Source organism: Schistocerca serialis, chromosome 3 (genome assembly GCF_023864345.2).
Source record: "Schistocerca serialis cubense isolate TAMUIC-IGC-003099 chromosome 3, iqSchSeri2.2, whole genome shotgun sequence".
Taxonomy (NCBI): domain Eukaryota; kingdom Metazoa; phylum Arthropoda; class Insecta; order Orthoptera; family Acrididae; genus Schistocerca; species Schistocerca serialis.
Genome location: NC_064640.1, coordinates 999,095,131 through 999,117,478, shown reverse-complemented (window position 1 = coordinate 999,117,478; position 22,348 = coordinate 999,095,131). Strand labels below are relative to the sequence as shown.

General features: G+C 40.2%; 1 protein-coding gene across 1 annotated transcript in view; it reads right to left on the bottom strand.

Moving 5' to 3' along the window:
• Nucleotides 1–15,669, bottom strand: part of LOC126471448 (zinc finger CCHC domain-containing protein 10-like) — a 30,296-nt gene extending 14,627 nt beyond the window's left edge. The window contains exons 1-2 of the mRNA XM_050099634.1: nucleotides 15,445–15,669; nucleotides 4,078–4,242 (exon numbers count right to left, since the gene is read on the bottom strand). Coding sequence (XP_049955591.1) covers nucleotides 4,078–4,242; nucleotides 15,445–15,488 — 209 coding nt within the window. The 5' untranslated portion in view covers nucleotides 15,489–15,669. The remainder of the gene's footprint in view (nucleotides 1–4,077; nucleotides 4,243–15,444) is intronic.
• Nucleotides 15,670–22,348: the final 6,679 nt, after the last annotated feature.

The following is a 22,348-nucleotide window of genomic DNA, read 5'->3' as shown; positions in this document are numbered from 1 at the left end:
TGCATTAGGGGGCTTATTTGGAGCAAGGAGGTGCCACAGAAATCCAAGGGAATTATATGCCGAACCTACTTTGTCCCCATATTGGCATACGGAAGTGAGACATGGGTAATTCACAAAAGCGACAAAAGTAGAATACAAGCTAGTGAAATGAAGTTCCAGAGGAGCAGGTTGAGTGTAACAATACGAGACAGATTGTGAAATGTGTATGTGAGGGAAAGACTAAAGGAGGAACCAGTACAGGACAGAATAGAAAAATCAAGACTGCAGTGGTATGGACACATGAAGAGAATGGATGAGGGAAGAATTCCAAAGAGGATGTTTGATCTGCAACTGGAGGGGAAGAGGCCCAGGGGAAGACCAAGAGATAGATGGGTGAAGGGAGTGAAGGAATGTGTGACGAGAAGAGGAGAGAACAGGACGAAGGTGGAAGAGGGGGAATGGTGGAAAGACAGAACACGATGGAGAGGCTTGTGTTCCCGACAGACCCAGCCAGTGGCTGGAAACTGTCCAAGATGATGATGATGATGATGATGATGATCAAGAAAATAATATATATATATATATATATATATATATATATATATATATATCCGTGATCTGAAGGCTAACCGATCCACCGTCATTCTTCCGGCGGACAAGGGTTCCACAACCGTGGTACTTGATCGTGGGAGTATGTGGCTGAGGGACTGCGTCAGCTTTCGGATAACACTACATATAAAGTTTGCCAAGGTAATCCCATTCCTGATGTCCAGGCGGAGCTTCAAGGAATCCTCAAAACCTTAGGCCCCCTACAAAACCTTTCACCTGACTCCATCAACCTCCCGACCCCACCTACACCCCGCACCCCTACCTTCTTCCTAAAATTCACAAACCCAATCATCCCGGCCGTCCCATTGTAGCTGGCTACCAAGCCCCCACAGAACGTATCTCTGCCTATGTAGATCAACACCTTCAACCCATCACATGCAGTCTCCCATCCTTCATCAAAGACACCAACCACTTTCTCGAACACCTGGAATCCCTACCCAGTCTGTTACCCCCGGAAACCATCCTTGTAACCATTGATGCCACTTCCTTATACACAAATATTCCGCACGTCCAGGGCCTCGCTGCGATGGAACACTTCCTTTCACGCCGATCACCTGCCACCCTACCAAAAACCTCTTTCCTCATTACCTTAGCCAGCTTCATCCTGACCCACAACTTCTTCACTTTCGAAGGCCAGACATACCAACAATTAAAGGGAACAGCCATGAGCAACAGGATGGCCCCCTCGTACGCCAACCTATTCATGGGTCGCTTAGAGGAAGCCTTCTTGATTAACCAGGCCTGCCAACCCAAAGTTTGGTACAGATTTATTGATGACATCTTCATGATCTGGACTCACAGTGAAGAAGAACTCCAGAATTTCCTCTCCAACCTCAACTCCTTTGCATCCATCAGATTCACCTGGTCCTACTCAAAATCCCATGCCACTTTCCTTGACGTTGACCTCCACCTGTCCAATGGCCAGCTTCACACGTCCGTCCACATCAAACCCACCAACAAGCAACAGTACCTCCATTATGACAGCTGCCACCCATTCCACATCAAACAGTCCTTTCCCTACAGCCTAGGTCTTCGTGGCAAACGAATCTGCTCCAGTCCGGAATCCATGAACCATTACACCAACAACCTGAAAACAGCTTTCGCATCCCGCAACTACCCTCCCGACCTGGTACAGAAGCAAATAACCAGAGCCACTTCCTCATCTCCTCAAACCCAGAACCTCGCACAGAAGAACCCCAAAAGTGCTCCACTTGTGACAGGATACTTTCCGGGACTGGATCAGACTCTGAATGTGGCTCTCCAGCAGGGATACGACTTCCTCAAATCCTGCCCTGAAATGAGATCCATCCTCCATGAAATCCTCCCCACTCCACCAAGAGTGTCTTTCCGCCGTCCACCTAACCTGCGTAACCTCTTAGTTCATCCCTATGAAATCCCCAAACCACCTTCCCTACCCTCTGGCTCCTACCCTTGTAACCGCCCCCGATTTAAAACCTGTCCCATGCACCCTTCCACCAACACCTACTCCAGTCCTGTAACCCGGAAGGTGTACATGATCAAAGGCAGAGCCATGTGTGAAAGCACCCACGTGATTTACCAACTGACCTGCCTACACTGTGAAGCTTTCTATGTGGGAATGACCAGTAACAAACTGTCCATTCGCATGAATGGACACAGGCAGACAGTGTTTGTTGGTAATGAGGATCACCCTGTGGCTCAACATGCCTTGGTGCAGGGCCAGCACATCCTGGCACAGTGTTACACCGTCCGGGTTATCTGGATACTTCCCACTAACACCAACCTGTCAGAACTCCGGAGATGGGAACCTGCCCTTCAGTGTATCCTCTCTTCTCGTTATCTGCCAGGCCTCAATCTCCGCTAATTTCAATTTGCCGCCGCTCATACCTCACCTGTCTTTCAACAACATCTTTGTCTCTTTACTTCCGCCCGACAGACATCTCTGCCCAAATTCTTTGCCTTTACAAATGTCTGCTTGTGTCTGTGTATGTGCGGATGGATATGTGTGTGTGTGCGCGAGTGTATACCTGTCCTTTTTTCCCCCCTAAGGTAAGTCTTTCCGCTCCCGGGATTGGAATGACTCCTTACCCTCTCCCTTAAAACCCACATCCTTTCGTCTTTCCCTCTCCTTCCCTCTTTCCTGATGAGGCAACAGTTTGTTGCGAAAGCTGGAATTTCGTGTATATGTTTGTGTTTGTTTGTGTCTCTATCGACCTGCCAGCACTTTCGTTCGGTAAGTCACATCATCTGTGTTTTTATATATATATATAGGGAAACATTCCACGCGGGGAAAAAAAAAAAAATATATCAATATAATAGAGGGAAACATTCCACGCGCTCTTTCCTGATGAGGCAACAGTTTGTTGCGAAAGCTTGAATTTTGTGTGTATGTTTGTGTGTCTTTCGACCTGCCGCGCTTTTGTTTGGTAAGTCACATCATCTTTGTTTCTTGATTTTATATATATATATATATATATATATATATATATATATATATAAATTACCTGTTATTCCTGTTAGCCGTTTATTTCCACTCTGGTAGTCTTAATCTATGGATTTCACTAATAATTTGCACACCCAATCAACCACATAAACAAACAGTGACTGGCTTTCACCCGTTCAGGTATATATGGCTCATCTCATTTATTTCCATCGCCTTCCATCTGCGGAAAAGTTTTATATTTCTTGAAGCAACGGGGATTCCCCTGGCTGAGACATCCCATACATTATGTATGCAACCAAAAATCAACTTATGATTCATTCAGAAATCAACTTAGAATGTGTTCAACGAGGAACAGCGATGAGTTTCAAAATCATATGAATAATCAAAGACGAATTATTGGTGGATGCTGTGCACCTTGTGAAACAATGCTTTTTCCTCGCAGAATATGAATTTGACGTCCCCTGAAATTGCCACCTGGGCCAGATACCCCAGGTTGCCCCCCCCCCCCCCCCCCCCCCCCCCAAGATCCGGGCCAGCAATGTACCCAAATGTAATACACACATTTCAACATGTGGCAACCACCTCAAACACAACAAACCAAGTCAAGGATGAAATTCAGATTCAAAGTGCAATAAACCTGTTATACCCTGTCAAACTTCTTAAATATGAGAAATAATTATAAGAAAATCACAATATGCATCTATAAGTCACTTATAGAACCAGGTCTAACACATGCACAAGAAAAATGGATACCGACAGAAAAAAAGGAAGAAGCCCTCACAATATTCAGGAAGAAAATTCTGCGTAAAATGAGATCACAAGGAAGATACACTAAGTCCCTGCAAAAGGAAGAAGACCATCATCAGGACAGTTGAGACTGAGATACGTAGATGAGGATGGCAAGGAACATTTTATTTTAAATTACCAACTGGAATTACAATAATAAAAAAGACAAGTTAGGCAAAAAATGCAAAGATATTACATACCTCGTAATAAGTAATATTAATATAACTGTTCACTGGGTTTAAGAGCTTAAAATATACAGAAATAGCATTTAGTCAACTTACTCTAAATTTGTTTCAGCATTTTCAGTCTTTTCTTTAAGTCTTTTTCTTAACACTGCTGTTCTCGATGATCTGTGGAGGTACTTGCGTTTGCCCTTACATTCGTATGTCCAGTGGCCATACTCGAGGCATTTTTGACACCTCACTCCCTGGGGATAAGCTGCAGAACTGAAAATGTAATTAAATATTCCATTTACAAATAGCTTCAATGTGTCTGCAACTCTAACTTTTTTACGTCAACTTATCCACATAAAATGTTCCAGTTCCTCAAACTGAATGTTACATGAATGAGTAATTTGTATGTTTATTGCCAAGCTTCTCAGAAGGAGTATATTTGATGGTTGTCTTTCTTATTCTTAAGTCCCTATCACATCTCCTACATTCTTAACACCACAACAATTTCTTATACAACATGACATGCTCATTTCACTTCACACTACAACAGCAATGTATGTAACACAGACCCAAACTGAATTTCAAACACCTAACACATGATTCATAATTAGATAAGCTACTCCATGAAAATGAATGACTGTGTGCTATTTAACTCTATCTGTAACTGATTTACAGACTGCACAAGTGTCGTAACTACTATTCTGCTGGTCATATTTCGATTACACTTCTCACTACTGGCCAAGCATCTAAGATGCCACTAAATGGTATCAGATCTACATAAATTATTAGCTTTTACTGCAGAAAAGTGTGTGGTAAAGTTATTTGCACCAGGCTGAACACCAAAGTTCTGAGTTACATTCAAAATCCTGCACAACATGCTATGGAGTAAGAAGGCTCTAGTGGTGAATCATTTATTAAATTAGAATTCATTTGATAATACAAAATCTCAGTCTAATCCTACTTTCTCGTGATCATGAAGCATACAATACAGCATGTATGTCACAGCCATCTCCACTAAACTTTCACATTTAAGATACTAAGCTTTCATCTTTGATGTAAAGGTACCAAAGTAAACAAAGAAATATAACAATTGCATTTTTGCAGCAGAATGTAGATGCATATACCTTGGGTCTTCCAGTCAACAATACCACATTCCAACTTTCGTTTCAGTGGTTGACCACATAGGCAAACATTTATTATTCCTCAAAATACTAAATATTATGCCACAATTTTGAAAGTGTTCATGCCCAGAGGCATTATCATTTACCCTTCTAAATTAATTATGAGGCTCATCTCATTTATTTCCATCGCCTTCCATCTGCGGAAAAGTTTTATATTTCTTGAAGCAACGGGGATTCCCCTGGCTGAGACATCCCATACATTATGTATGCATTCAAAAATCAACCGTATTCTCATAGCAATTCTCTTTCCCTTACCACTTAGATTTACACAGTACCCACTGAGGTCATTACTGACATAAAACTAGCAATCTTTTGCACATGATGAATAGATAGTATGGACCATGGCCTCATGGAAGGAATAATTCAAGCAGTTCAATGTAACCTACATGGACCACAAAATAAGGAAGGCTGGATCATTATATAAAGGCTGTGTCTCAGTATTTAGCAAAATATATCACCATTAAGAGGCTGAGAAACACAAAAAATATACAGTTTGCCTGAGTAATTGTTGTAATACAATATTGTTAGTTACATGTTTCATACATAATTTTGACCATCCTTTAATTGAAATTATGTGGAATGAGTCAGTTTACAGGATGTGTATACCTGGTTAGTGTTAAGATATTTTTAGTCCTACTTATGCAACTACACTTAAAAAACGGTGGCTCTTTTTAACAGGCTACCAGTTTTTAAATAATAATTCTTCTGTGGAATAAAAGGAGTTGTCCACGAGATATAATTTACATTGGATATGAAACTTGCTTTGCTACATGTCAAACATTTTAAGTTGTTTGGCAAACAATCAAATATTCTTGTTGCTGTATATTGAACTCTTTTCTGAGCCACTGGCTCTTTCTCATAATGCTCATACGTTTAGACAACATTGTCTATGGAGTGCAGCGACCTGATTCTACATTTAGGTTAAAATCAACAGTCTATATCGCAACTATATTTGTTTATTTACTGGTTTCAGCTTCTATTAAAGCAATCTTCATAATTTATGGCCCCCTACGGCTGGCACTGGCAGCTCCTCGGTTTTCTCGTGATAACATGATTGTACCATATTATCGTACTGTATGATCATGGCATCGCGAGAAAACTGAGGATCCACCATGGCCAAAAATTCTGAAAATGGCTTTAACATAAGCCGAAACTGGTAAATAAACAAATACTGTGATCTTGACTGTTGATTTTAACCAAACCCTTTTCATGATGGGGTAATAATGGTTATACTTTCCTCTAGTGTTGCAGGTTATTTGTTTATTTATTTTTTTATTTATTGTTCCGTGGGACCACATTTAGAAGAAGTCTCCATGGTCATGGAACGAGTCAATACATGAAATTATAACACGATTGTAGAAACAGATAAAATGAAATATAAGAAACATATTCAGGCGACAAGTCGTTAGTTTAAATAAAGAAAATCAAGAATGTAACACTGGAATTTGCTTAATTTTTTAGCTCTTCCAGGAGCTCCTCGACAGAATAGAAGGAGTGAGCCATGAGGAAACTCTTCAGTTTAGACTTAAAAGTGTTTGGGCTACTGCTAAGATTTTTGAGTTCTTGTGGTAGCTTATTGAAAATGGATGCAGCAGAATACTGCACTCCTTTCTGCACAAGAGTCAAGGAAGTGCATTCCACATGCAGATTTGATTTCTGCCTAGTATTAACTGAGTGACAGCTGCTAACTCTTGGGAATAAGCTAATATTGCTAACAACAAACGACATTAAAGAAAATACATACTGTGAGGGCAATGTCAAAATTCCCAGACTATTGAATAGGGGTCGACAAGAGGTTTTCGAACTTACACCATACATAGCTCGAACAGCCCGTTTTTGAGCCAAAAATACCCTTTTTGAATCAGAAGAATTACCCCAAAAAATAATACCATATGACATAAGCGTATGAAAATATGCGAAGTATACTACTTTTCGTGTTGAAATGTCACTTATTTCAGATACTGTTCTAATGGTAAATAAAGCGGCATTTAGTTTCTGAACAAGATCCTGAACATGGGCTTTCCACAACAGCTTACTATCTATCCGTACGCCTAGGAACTTGAACTGTTCCGTCTCGCTTATAACATGCCCATTCTGTCTGATTAAAATGTCAGTTCTTGTTGAATTGTGGGTTAGAAACTGTAAAAACTGAGTCTTACTGTGATTTAGCATCAAATTATTTTCCACAAGCCACGAACTTATATCATGAACTACATTATTTGATAATGTTTCAATATTACACACAAGATCCTTCACTACCAAGGTGGTGTCATCAGCAAACAGAAATATTTTTGAATCACCTGTAATACTAGAAGGCATATCATTTACATAAATAAGAAACAGCAGTGGCCCCAGCACCGGCCCTTGGGGAACGCCCCATTTAACAGTGCCCCATTGGGACTGAACATCATTACCACTCTCAATATTGCGGAGGATTACCTTCTGCTTTCTGTTCTTAAAATAGGAGGCGAACCAATTGTAAGCTACTCCCCTTACTCCATAATGTTCCAACTTCTGCAGTAATATTTTGTGGTCAACACAGTCAAAAGCCTTCGTTAAATCAAAGAAAACACCTAACGTTCGCAACCTTTTATTTAATCCGTCCAAAACCTCACAGAGAAAAGAGACTATAGCATTTTCAGTTGTTAAGCCATTTCTAAAACCAAACTGTACATTTGACAGCAAATTATGTGAATTTAAATGCTGCAGTAACCTTGTATATACAACCCTCTCGATAACTTTAGCAAACACCGATGGCATAGAAATAGGTCTATAATTGTCAACATTATCCCTGTCTCCCTTTTTATAAAGTGGCTTCACTACCGAGTACTTTAATCGGTCAGGAAACCGACCACTCCTAAAGGAAAAGTTACAGATGTGGCTAAGTACTGAGCTAACATACGTGGAACAATACTTCAGTTTTCTGCTAGATACTCCGTCATATCCATGAGAGTTCTTGGTCTTTAGTGATTTAATTATTAACTCAATCTCCCTCTTGTCAGTATCATGGAGGAGCATTTCAGGTAACAGTCTCGGAACACTTTTTTCTAAGAGCGCTATATGATTCCCTGTTGGGACTAGGTTTCTATTTAGTTCACCTGCTATATTCAGAAAGTGATTATTAAGTACTGTACATATATGCGACTTATCAGTAACACGGACATCCCCACTACGCACTGATTCTATATTCTTGACCTGTCTCTGCAGACCAGCCACTTCCTTTACGACTGACCATATGGTTTTAATTTTATCCTGAGACTTAGCTATTCTATCTGCATACCACATACTTTTTGCCTTCCTAATAACTTTTTTAAGCACCTTACAATACTGTTTGTAACGGGCTGCTGCATTTAGATTTTGACTGTTTCTAACGTTTTGATATAATTGCCACTTTGTTCTACAAGATATTCTTATCCCTTTAGTCAGCCACCCAGGCTGCCTGTTTGTGCTAGTACCCTGTTTTGAACGTTCTAACGGAAAGCAACTTTCAAAGAGCATGAGAAAAGTCTTGAGGAAAGCATTATATTTATCGTCTACTGTATCAGCACTATAAACATCTTGCCACTCTTGTTCCTTGATAAGGGGTTTACAAAAGTCTGTACAGCAACTGGATCAGCTTTCCTAAAAAGTTGGTAACTATATTTAACATGTGTTGCAGCACAAAAATCTTTTAGACTTAAAATTTGTGCATCATGATCTGAAAGGCCATTCACCTTTTTGCTAACAGAATGCCCTTCTAATAATGACGAATGAACAAAAATATTGTCTATGGTTGTTCTACTGTTCCCTTGCACTCTCGTTGGAAAGAATACGGTTTGCATAAGATTATATGAATTAAGGAGGTCTACCAGCATCCTTTTCCTTGCACAATCACTTATACAATTAATATTGAAGTCACCACATATAACTAACTTTTTGTATTTCCTATAAAGTGAACCAAGAACCTCCTCTAGCTTTAGCAAAAATGTTGTGAAATCGGAGTCTGGGGATCTATAAATAACAACAGTAAGAAGTTTAGCTCCACTAAATTTAACCACACCTGCACAACATTCAAACACCTTTTCAGTGCAGTACTTTGAAACATCAATTGACTCAAATGGGATACCGTTTTTCACATACATGACCACTCCCCCACACCGCAAAGAGCTCCTAGAAAAGCTGCCAGCCAACCTGTATCCTGGTAAAGGAAGCCTCTGAATTATCTCCTTATTTAAGAAGTGTTCAGATATACCAATAATTTCAGAGTCAACATCTATAAGCAGTTCACTAACTTTATCTCTAATACCTTGTATATTTTGATGAAATATACTAATTCCCTCATTAATCGGATACCCAAGCTTTGTAGAAAGTGGTTTCTTTGTTAGAGAGACTTCCCTTAGGCAGGAATACCATCAGCTGACTTCAATCTAAAAACTTTGTGATGAATTTCATTAGTGAATGTAGATACTGTGAAGGTGCAGTTAAAATGCTGAACTAAAAGTTGACCAGAGGTAAACACACTTTATTCTTACTGCTCATTTTTGTGCAATCAGTACTTCCTTCCTGAGTAGTGAGTTAGCCCAAAAAACTATCCCATAAGACATCACTGAGTGGTAATATGCAAAATATTCCTGGATATTGATTCATCTGTTTCCAAGAGTAGCAATTATAGGAGAAGCAGCTGACTTACGTGCTTCTTCCAGATCAAGTTTTTATCAATACATACACCTAAAAATTTGGAGCCTTCTCTCCTACTTACTGACTCGTGCTCATGTGCTATATCAACTGTCGGTATGACTACGTGTTGTATACCATTTAATAATTCTTTGAAAAAAAAAATCATTAACAATCTCTTCTGCACCTTTCTCTCTAACAAGATTTATTATAACATCAATAATGTCTACAAAACACCAATTCTGGTTGTGAGTGATAAGTGGAAGGTCATTCATGTATATAAGGACAAGGAATAGACCCAAAATTGAACCTTGTAGGACTGCATGATTTTTCCCATTACTAATTTTTTTTTCTCCTTTCAACACAGTTGGAATTATTCAGAACAACCTTCCGTTCCCTAAGTATGATTCAAACCAGTTGTGTGTAAAGCCATCAGTTCAAAAAAACTGATGTAACATAATGTAACATAATCACTAAAAATACCAACTGGTGATATTTCATTATTTAAGGCTTGTAATATTGGGTGAGTAAATGTAGAAATGGCATTCTCAGCCAAGAAACTTGTCTGGAATCCAAAATGTGATATGCTAAGGTGGTGGTTGTTGGGATGTTTAAGGGGGACTAAACAGCTATGGTCATCAGTCCCTGTGATATGCTAAGTAAATTGTTTCTGCTGAAATGTGAAACTATTCTTGAGTGCATTATTTTTCTGAATATTTAGGAAAAAGATGTCAATAAAAAAAGAGCAATAATTATGTACATCTTTCTTCTGACATTTCTTATAAAGAAGCTTAACCATTGCACATTTTAATCTGTCTGGAAAAACACTCCATGTCAGTGATACATTACTCATCAAGTTAAAACAATTTTTCAGAATTTTGTTCGAAATTCCATCAACACCATATGGGCTTTTGTTTTTCTAATTCCCATTAATTTCAGTGAAGGATGTTTGTGCTACTTCTACTTGCTTAAAGTTTTGTGGAATGAAATTTTTAGTATATTCTCTTCTTCTTCAACTGAACCAAGTAATCTTATTTTTACTGCTACATTTACACTGTCCAGACGCATAAATGTGGACCACCTGTCAAAAGCCTGAGTAATCACCTTCTGCAGCTCAGACCACTGTGAGACATGCAGGAATAGATTCAATGAGGTTCTGGAAGTTACCGAGAGGGATTTGGAGCCATGCTGTGGTAGGTTACATGGTTGAGGATCCATGGTGCGAACACACTGATTGAGGTGGTCCCACAGATTTAAAGCCAGGAAGTCTCATGGGCACAGGAGCAAGGTAAACTCATCCTGGTGCTCTTTGAAACACATATGTATGTTGCAAGCTGTGTGGCACTACGTGTTGTAGTGCTGATAGATAGATGCCACTGTGAAGAGGAAAAACAAATTGCATGCAGAGGTGGACATGGTCCCCAAGGATAGCTGCATAGTTGTGTTGATCCATTTTACCTTCTAGAATGACAAGAGTATCCCGGGAATGACACGAAAACATTCCCCATGCCATAACGCTCCCTCCTAGTTGCAGGGTGTTTGCTTTCAGATGTTTCATGCCACACACACCAATGGCCATCTAGTCAATCGAGCATAAAATGTCATTCATCTGAAAAGGCCACCTGTCACCACTCAGTTGGCACCCAGTTGCAATAGTCACATGACAATTCCAGCCTTTGTTGCCAATGAACAGTGGCCAGCACAGGTGCAAGAGCCAGGCGAATGTTACAGAGGCCCATACACAGCAACACTCGTTGAACAGTCGCTGAGGAGACACTGTTGGTAGTACCCCATGGATCATAATAGGCAGTCAGTTGCTCAACAGTTGCACCTCTATTTGCCTATACACATCTCCGCAGCCTTCGTTCTCCTGTCAGCTATGGACTGTGGTGCACCACAATTCCCTTGGCGCCAGTTTTGGATAGCACCATTTTGCCATGCATGGCATATCTTAACCACAGTGGCATGCAGACAGTTTACAAACTTACTTGTTTCAGGAATGCTTTACTCTCCGTCCAAAAGCCAATGAAAAAATGAAATGAAATGATCATATGGCATTGTTGGCCGGGAGGCCCCACCCAGGGAAGTTCGGACGCGATGTTGCAAGTCTTATTTCATGTGACGCCACATTGGGCAACTTGTGTGTCAATGATGATGAGATGATGGTGAGGACAACACAACACCCAGTCCACAGGCGGAGAAAATATCCAATCCGGCCGGGAATCCCACCCGGGCCCACTGCATGGGTAAAAAGACAATGATCATGCCCTTTTGGATATCTGATAAATTGCTCCATTTCTGCATTACGATGATGACTGGACAGCTGTCTGCAACTCCCCCCCCCCCTCGACACCCTTTGTATACACTCCACTGCTAGTGCTGCCCCTGCCATCAGTGAGTGGTTATTTGCAATTTGACATTGAACATAGGCAGTGCTCACATTAATGTCACTGGACTGTGTAGAAGTGATTGTTAAAAATCTACACATTCATACCTATACCGTGTTAACCACTGTGAAGTGCATGGCAGAGGGTATATCCCACTGTACCTGTTATCAGGTTTGTCATTCTATTCACATATGGAGCATGGGAAGCCTTTGTGCATGCTGTATTTAATTTAATCTTGTTTTCACAATGCCAATGGGAACAATATGTAGATAGTTGTAGTACATTACTAGTCAACATTTAAGGCCAGTTCCTGTAACTTTGGTAGTAGAGTTTCTCAGGATAGTTCCCATCAACCTTCCCAAGAACCTGTCAGCTGAGTTCCTTCATCATCTCTGTGATACTCTCCTATGGGTCAAACAAACTTGCAACACTTGTGCTGCCTTTCTCTGAAGATGTTCAATATACCCTGCTAGTCCTATTTGGTACGAGTTCCACACACTTCAGCAATATTCAATGATGGATCACAAGAGTGAGCAATCTCCTTCATAGACCCACTGCATTCTACCAATAAACTGAAGTTGTTACCTGTTTTACCCACGACTGAGCCTATGTGTTTGGTCTCCCTACTAAGTATTACACCCAGGTACTTGTACGAGTTTACTTGCAACCAGTGAATTATCAATCACAACACTGTCATTAAGTTTAATTGTTGTGGTATCTTGTACACTAACTGGTTGTACTTGTCTCCCGTTTCACAATATCTCGCAGGCTACAGTTTCTATCTTATTATCTGCATTATTAATTTCTGGGGTCTAGTGCAGCAGGGCATACAACCCGTCGGCTTTGGACAATGACGCCACAAGTCGCCAGAGAGCAGTTTACCATTTTTGCTTTTGCCGTTATGTTTCAGTTTCATTTTTTTTACTGATTGCTTAATAAAGTGGATCTGTTTATTCTATCTCGTGAGATTTTTTTTTAAAGCCAAAAAACACTTATCAGCCACTGAAGGGAGCTACAACACTAAGAAGAATCGCTTCTCGATTGGCCACTTGTGACGTCATTGTCCAAAGCCGACGGGTTGTATCCCCTGCTGCACTAGTCCCAATTTCTGCCAAACATGGATACTTCTGTGCATTTTTGCGACTTCCCTGCAAATATTATAGTGCTTTTTGCAGAATGCAAGTAACATCCAATCTTGACTTATTCTGGCATCTACATAAATTTCCCCTTTTCTCTTACATGAAATTTTAATCCTTTTAGTTAACAATGGCTTACTTTATTTTAATGGACTTTTTGTTAACTGTTTAGAAAATTAGTTTTTAAATACAGGCAAATTTACAATGGAATAAATTTAATTTCATATTAGCACCTCTTCCTGTATCTACCTCATTCCATACTACCTCTTAACATCTTGGCAAAACCTTGTACCCTCTCCTCATTAATAGGCCCTACTACTTTGAATGAACATGCCTCAGAGCTGTAAGTTGCTACACTGTTGTTCATTAACAATTACTGTGCATCATAATTAGGTGGTCCACTTTCTGGGCGCACATTAATTGTTTCAGCACTGTCTATAAAAATATTACCAACTACTGTCCTGGTATCCTGTTGCACACAAGCTGAAAAATTTACAGCTGAAATCAGACCGAAACAGTCAAATAATGATAAACTAACACACAATGTTTACTTTCATTCTGTAATGTCACACAGGATTAATTTTTGGGGTAATTCACCAAGCCAAGTTTAAGTTTTCCCAAGCCCCTCCTGCAGAGGCCTGTTTAGGAAACTAGTGATGGTAACTACTCCTTTCCAACATATTTATTCCTTGATGTAATTTATCATTAAAAATGTATGCCTTTTTCAAACCAACAGCTCAGTTCAGGGAATCAATACTAGACATAATAATAACAATAATAATCTCCACAAAGATTTAAAGCCAATTAGCTTTATCTGGAAAGGTGTCAATTATTCTGGAACACACATTTTCAATAACTTGCCGGCAGCCATTAGAAGTTAAACTACTAATAAAATTCAGTTTAACAGCCTAAAGGATATATTAGTGGCCAGCTCCTACTATTCCATTAATGAATTTCTTAGAAGAACCAATTGATGTGTATGTGCTACTAATAGTATCAAATAATGAGAGTATTACACCACGTACAATCTGACTTCCATTAAAGAAAACAAGTGCAGTAATGTGCTCATTGTAAATATGTATTGTTTTTCCTATTTGATACAACATGGCTAAAATAACCTCAGCATTATCATATGCACGTCAGTGTATTAAACATTTACATGTTTTGTGACAAGATAATTACTACCTTTTAAATGAAACTGTGTTTAAGATTTTTTTGTTCGCATCACTTGGGATCTGTGGAAGATACATTAACATATTTGTTTTTATATGTAAATATTTACTGTGTATAATTTTTTTCTGACACCTTCTACTTCCTAAATGCTCTAGTTACTGTGCCATCTACAGAACGAAAAGTTCATGAACATGATGTACTCTAACCGAAATTTCCACGAAGTCCTAACTTTCTTTTTGTCTGACAGGTAGCTTGATAATGCATTTACATTTCCCATACATAGCTGAGGTATATGCAGACTATGACCATTACAAGACGCTGCAGTAACAAAACAACTCAACCAAATTCATAAATACTGCAGAAAGTGGCATCAAATGAAAATACACGAGAAGAGAACAAAAGGCTGCACTGGAAAAAAAAGAAGTATTGAACCAATCGGTGCTAACATTGGGTTGAGATCGTTTCAACATTACTTTAAAGAATCTACCTTCATCATTATTCAGAATGAAATGAAATGCCTGATCTAATTTGTTGTACGGTAACTGAACCTGATGCTACTTCAAGTTTCGATTGTATCAGTGACTTATCACTACCTAGGAAATGAAATACTTGTAAACGCTTGAAATGTGTGTCTAAAATTTAATAGTAAATCGTCTACACACTGTTCCTTCTTAAAAAGCAAACTTCTGCTGCCTCATAACTATAAGCTGCAACGCGCCAGTGGAATGCGTCCAAATAAAGCTTAAACGCATATTGCTCACTCCGTGAGTATACCGGAAATACATGAATATACTGGTAGTTATAAATTTACATAATGATAACATCAGAGACGAAAGTGAGTTGTTCCACGTCAGTTCAGATCAAACAAAGTACACATTATCTTTTTCTTCCCGGGGCAACGTTGGCAGAAGTGAAAAACCGAATCAGTAAAATCTTATCACTTACTCTTTCCGCTGCTGAATTTTTTGTGCTTCAGTAACTGGTGACATTTCTGTTATAATGGCAATCAATCAACTCCTCATTCTGAAACAGCAGCCCCAACACGAATTAAGAGCGCACTTTGAAACCAAATGTCTACGCTTCTCTGCATGACTACCTCTACCACTAAAATAAATAAACAAACAAAAAGTTAACAACAGTTCCGACGCCGCGCTATCCAATATGGCGCCTCAATGCTTTAATCTAAACTGACCAACCACGTTAGTTAAATTTAATGACGTCATACCCGGACCGCCAAATATCTTATCAAAGATAAACCAAGCCAAACATTGTATATTGTACATTGTACCTCAACTAAAGAGCTTAATTAATAAATAAATTTTTAGAAGGCAACTGTGTTTTGTAATCTGATTACAATAATTTTGATCTGAAAACATATGAATGTATGCCCTAAACAGTACGTATGACGAAGAAGAAATGTTATCTTGTTATGTATGTCATTACATTTATTTGTGATCGATAAAAAGTTTGTATGCTAGATGATGAAATCCCATACTCCGTGACAGAGCGTAGGGGAATGTACTAGGTAAGGTCCTATTGGAGGTGGTTTGCCATTGCCTTCCTCCGACCGTAAAGGGGATGATGATGATGACAACACAACACCCAGTCATCTCGAGGCAGGGAAAAAAAATCACACACGCCGCGGGGAATCGAACCCAAGACCCCGTTTTCAGGAAGCGGGAACGCTACCGCGAGACCACGAACAGCGGGCTGCATGTTAGATGCCAATAAGAAATGAAATAATAATAATAATAATAATAAAAAACACATTGTACCTCGTTCCAATCATGGAGGTATAAAACGAGAGAGGCTCTGACGTCGTAACTGTAAAGCCAAGAAATTCTATGAGGAATTTAGTGGGTAGCCACTTGATCCGACAAAAATACCGCCGTTATAAGCTTCTGTGCAAAGGGTTGCTTAGTTTCTGGAAACATTTTGAGTTATAGTGCTGATGTGCGTAGTGTTTGGGTGCGCGAATCGTTCCGAATGTGACGCGAAATCTAAAGGAATAACATTTCATATGTAATTTGTCTCGCTAACGCGTTATTTTGCCACTTTCATTACAAATCTGTGCTACTTCTTTACTTGTAGGAGCCTAATGTAGCGTATTTTCCTCTCGTACTGTTTCAGACTTCGGAAAGACGAAGGTCGGAAAGACTTGTATACAGAGCCTGAAGTGCAAATGCGGCTCCACGCTTACGAAGCGAGCCTAGTTTCTACGAAACGAGCCGAGCTTTGGTGGCACATAATAGACGAACACTTCCGCAGCGCTAACACTAAAGCGCTCTCAATTTTACCACCAACCACTACCGTGTAACATTATTGGAAGTACATTTGAACACACTGAAATTAAAGTAACAGTGGAAAGCAGATCTTTTACTTGCTGCATTACATATACGTTCTCAGCGAGACTTTGTTCCTTTCTTAATGAAACACTGCAGGAACCAATTCTTTGATGATGTGTGTTGGAATCAACAGCAACTAAAGTACCTTCCAGGCTTGACATCTGGCGTTTGAAACCTGCTGTTTACTTGGAGAAGATGTGTCAATCAGATCGTCAAATTTTCTCTTCATTTTCTCCTTTTGCTGATTTAATTCTCGGTAGTTTAATTTTCGCTGCTAAGTTCGACCAACATACTATTTTTCTCATTTACTGATTCCCCTTCTTCATAAATATGTAATGCACCCTCTTGGATGTCGTAATTAACGTCACGGAAGTTACTGACGTCCGCAGAATTGGATGTCTCATTTTTGTAGGCACACAGAGTGAGTATTTTTACACCTGTTCCATGTGACACTGGAATCTTCGCACGAACATGTATATCGTTGTATGCAGGCGTTACACTCAATTCAAATCGATTTACAGTCGCAGTCGTGCAAACTTTTCTGAACAAAGAAAGTGACATACACCCCAGAAGCAGATAATACAAGCTAGCCATTTCCTTCTTCAACAATGAATTCACGAATCACCTCTGCACTTCGTGCTTTGTACGAATATCCTGGAGTTTATTTATAAGTTTTCCCTTTTTCAGAATAATGAGTCTGTCATATAACTTGCCTCTGATGAAGCTGATTGATGCATGCACGGATTTGTCTAGACATTTCACATTTTTACCACCCATATGTACACCGATCAGCCAGAGCATTATGACCACGTACCTAATACCCGGTATTTTCACCTTTGGCACGGATAACAGCGGCGACGCGTCGTGACATGGAAACTATTAGGTCTTGGAAGGTCGCTGGAGGTTGTTGGCACCACATCTGCACATACAAATCACCTAATTCCCTTAAATTCCGTGTAGGAGGGGGCGATGAGCTCTGACGCCAGTTCGATCGCGTTCAGGTCTGGAGAGTTGGGGGGGGGGCAGCACATCAAAATTGGAACTCGCCACTCTGTTCCTCGAACTACTCCATCACACTCCTGGCCTTGTGACATAGTGCATAATCTTGTTGAACAATACCACTGCCGTCGAGAAACATAACAGTCATCAAGGTGTGTACGTTTTCTGCAACCAGTGTACCACACTCCTCGTCCGTCATGGTGCCTTGCACGAGTTTCACTCGACCCATGGATGCCCAAGTTAATGTTCCCCAGAACAGAAGGGACTGCCGCCAGCTTATCTCAGTCATGCAAGAGAGGTGTCACGGAACTGTTCCCTTGGGAGTCGACGGATTCGCGCCCTCCCATCGACGTGATGAAGGGGGTATCGGGATTCATCAGACCACGCAATGCTCTGCCACTGCGTTAACGTATTGTCGATGGTCACATGCCCATTTCAGTCTTAGTTGCCGATGCCATGGTGTTAACGTTGGCATATGGATCATCGGCTGCGGTGGCTCATCGTCAGGAGTGTTCGGAGCACTATGCTTTCAGACACACTTGAACTCTGCCCAGCATTAAAGCCTGATGTTAGTCACGCCACAGTTCGCCGCCTGTCCTGTTTTACCAGTCTTCCCAGCTTACGACGGCCGACGTATGTTTCCAGGGGTAGACGCCCAACACCACGACGTGTGGTAGTGGTTTCACCTTGGTTTCGTCACGTGTTGAGGAATACGACACATCTATCGACACTGAATTTTTTTTAAATAATTATATTTACTTCACATTTTCTTCACAATACACTCAACACAATGAAGAGGAGTACTTTCCAGTTGTGTGTGCAAGTCTCAACATTTTTTCATTAGACCATACTGTCTTATAAAAATAACCGCAACTTTCATCATAATTGAAATAAGTGTACAATTCATTTTTTATTAGGTAAACTGAATATCTGTTTCGCTCATCCCTCCATTTAATGCTCATAATGGAGAAAACTCTCTCCGTGAGTGCATTTGAAGGAAATATACTGAAAACAAATGTAACTAAAACACTGCACAATTTTGATGCGCCAATCATTTCTTTAACGTAGACACATTTCAGGCCACATTTCAGAAATGTGTCTGACGCCCGAACAACAGGGAGTTACATGCGTCGAGAATAGAAAATAGTGCATTGAGAATGGCTAACCACTAGCCGAAATCTGGATTTGCGTAATAAAATCTGAAAAGGGACGACATTGATGTCAGTGCTGGCGTAGCTAAGATGATGTTAAACTGTGTGAATCGGGAATGTAAGCGGAGACGCTATTATCTGAAAACGAAGAAAGAAGCACTAATAATAGTAACTTTTTATAATAGCCGAAACAGGTCTATTATTACCTTGAAAATTAGAAATGTTAAAATTAGCATGTACCTACTACATACCTTGCCTGCTTCAACAGAGTCCACCTTGTAGAGACTTTTCATCAGTGTGGTTTGTACTGATGTTAAGCTTCTGCGTTTGTGGCTGACACCGTTGAAAAGGGCCTAACATCGGTTAAGCCGCCGTGCGAAATCGAAAATCCCTCTCCAGCTTTTCCAACACATAAGGTACATCTTGCTTTATATACATTTCCTGGAACTGACTGCAATTCTGGAAATTCTTTCTCTCCGAACTGAACAATTCACTTGCAGTCTACTATTCCGGTATGTGTTGGTTTGAATATCTAATTTTCTCTTAATGGGATTTGTCGCCGTCTCATCCATTTTGAACGCACTGCTTCCACAAAGAAATAAATTCTAAAAAGTAAAATTTACGATATCTTGCGATAAAATGTTGAACCTGCGTCCGAAGTGGACGAAACAATGTGCCTTGTCGCATGGGGTGGAAGTACAGCTTGTTCACAAAAAGAAAAAAAAATCTGAGTGGGTGCGATGTTTGGAGAACAAGCCGCACTTCCGTGACGCAGTGCTAGTACTACAATCGCACTTACAGCACTTACATACCGGTGACAATTTATACCCAAGCAAGGCAGTTCTGCTTCTGACGTCACATCTGTCTCACTCTGTCTCATCTGCCATCGCATGCGCGCCCTAGCATGAAAAATGTAATCTGCATCGTAAAATTTGGTACTAGAAGGTTAAAAAATATAAGTCATTATGCCTCATGTTCAAAACCAGAACATTTGGCGCACGGTTAAAAGTTTGCAGCGTGCCCGGAACAATACGGGAAAATTTCGTGTTGTTGTCCGCCTGCTTAGCTGGGTGGCAACGTGCTCACCTCCCATGCAAGCGGGCCCGGGTTCGCTGCCTGGCCGGTTTGGAGATTTTCTCCGCTCGGGGTCTGGGTGTTTCTACACACAGAAGGCACACTCACTGATACTAAATGCACAGTGCGTGTGTCTGACTATACTCCGTTCATCGTAAAAATAAACCTGATGCAAAGAAACACAAACGCGATGATGTTAAATGAAACTTTAAGATATTCAAATCTGTTAACAGGCATCAACGTTTTCCTTAATCACACTTTAGCTAAGTTGTTTTTATTTCAAAAATCGTGTACAGTAACAGCCTCTGCACCCTTGTGCTCTGATTGTCGGGCTGTTAATACGCAGTATGGAAATGGCTGGGGCTGCTTCCTGTTCCAAAGTGAAACACGGTTAAAAAGTGCCGAGAATCCTGTTCCATGGTGAAACACGGTTAAAAAGTGCCGAGAAATAGGTAGATCTTAGTGTTTTTCTCAAATGTACACAGATAATCGGCTTTGAAGTTTTTCGATGATGATGTTGGTTGTGGGGCGCTCAACTGCGTGGTCATCAGCGCCCGTACAAAGTCCCAATCTTTACACAATCACATCTACCCACTTTCACGAATGATGATGAAATGATGAGGACAACACAAACACCCAGTTCCCGGGCGGAGAAATTCCCCAACGCGACCGGGAATCGAACGCGGGACCCCGTAATCCAGAGGCATCGCTAGCCACTAGACCACGAGCTGCGGACGAAGTTTTTCGAGAGACTGTATTAGATACAGTTTAGATGCAAGAACCCAATGAATGCAATGCGGAGCCGGCAGCGCAATAGGTTGACAATTTACTGCAGTTCGCTCATTCAAGTCTCTCTCAATTCTCGTTCAATTTGAAATACCTACAACTTGTAATCGTAAAATTCATCATCATTTTTATGAATAATGCACGTCTTCTTATTTCTGATTACATACTGCACGCGTAATTCCTGTCTCCATTTCAAATATAAATTCTTAATTATCGATATTTTATGAAAGACTGTTAATAAAGGTTGCTTAAATTAAGAAAACGTAAACATCTAATTTTTTAAAGCAGAAATTAAAAACCAAATACTCTTTATTTGGGCTATGTCCATTGTTTTATACCACGGATGTACATAAGTGTCGTAGAAACATGAAAAACAATCATTTTCACAGCATCGGACACACCATACAAATGCTGCATTTTTACATTTTCCACTCTACTATTACAATATGAACCCAACAGAACTGATCTGGAGCTAATTCAAGGGATTTGGTCCGATAAATAACAAGACTGTTTAAGCTGCCAGGCGCACTAGAACTAACGCATGCAACTTCTTCACACGTCACTGCCGAACGCTGGCGGGATATAGAACAGCACGTCATGAAAGAAAAGGAGAAAATGCGGCTCCTGCTTGGCTTCGTGGATTCTGTCGTTGATTGACTCGTTATTAACGTAGCGGATGACAGTTCCAAAATTGAAATGTAGTTCTCGGATTCGGATAAGGAAGGTTACCAGACGACTGACTGTAATTAATACCTCCAGTGGCTTCAGTATTCAACAGTACGGTAAAATCCATGCAGTATTCTTTTGTGTCACACGTAGCTCACTCAGAAAATTATCCTGTGTTTAAGTTAGGAATTTTCATCACTCTTGTTTACATTAGAATACTATGTCAGGTGGAAACGAGAGCATTTTATGCTTCCTGTCTGGTCACCTAAAAAGCGCGCGGTAATGCTTGAGTTCTGCCGAATATTATTTCATTCTCTTTAAAAATGAAATGACATTCGAAGCTATATTGTTTCTTTGCTCGTTTGTTTTTAAGTCTGAACTGCAACTGCTCACATAATTGCAGATTAACTGGTCCGATGGTTCGCCCGTGTGTGTCCAAGTTTAATGCGCCGGTAACTTGTCCCGCAGTATCGCTCAGTCCTCGTAACACAGCATACAATGCATCCTAATGATCGTACTTGACTGTACTGGTCACAGCTTGGCTTCCGCTCCACGTGAAAAGAAATCCAGTGAAGTTCAAGCAAAGGCGGAAGAATACATGGCGTAATGTTTACATCAGATTTATTCTTACGATGAACAGAGTATAGCAATCATTCCTCTCCAAGTGACGCTGCTATCGCCCAGACGGGTTTATACCGATAATAGGTCGATGGTCATAATGTTCTGGCTGATCAGTGTATGTATTTTATTGTTCGGTACATACTTTCAATACGCATGATTGTGTTGATAACGCTGCTGTCTCTTTAACAGTATGCCCAGCGCCTGATG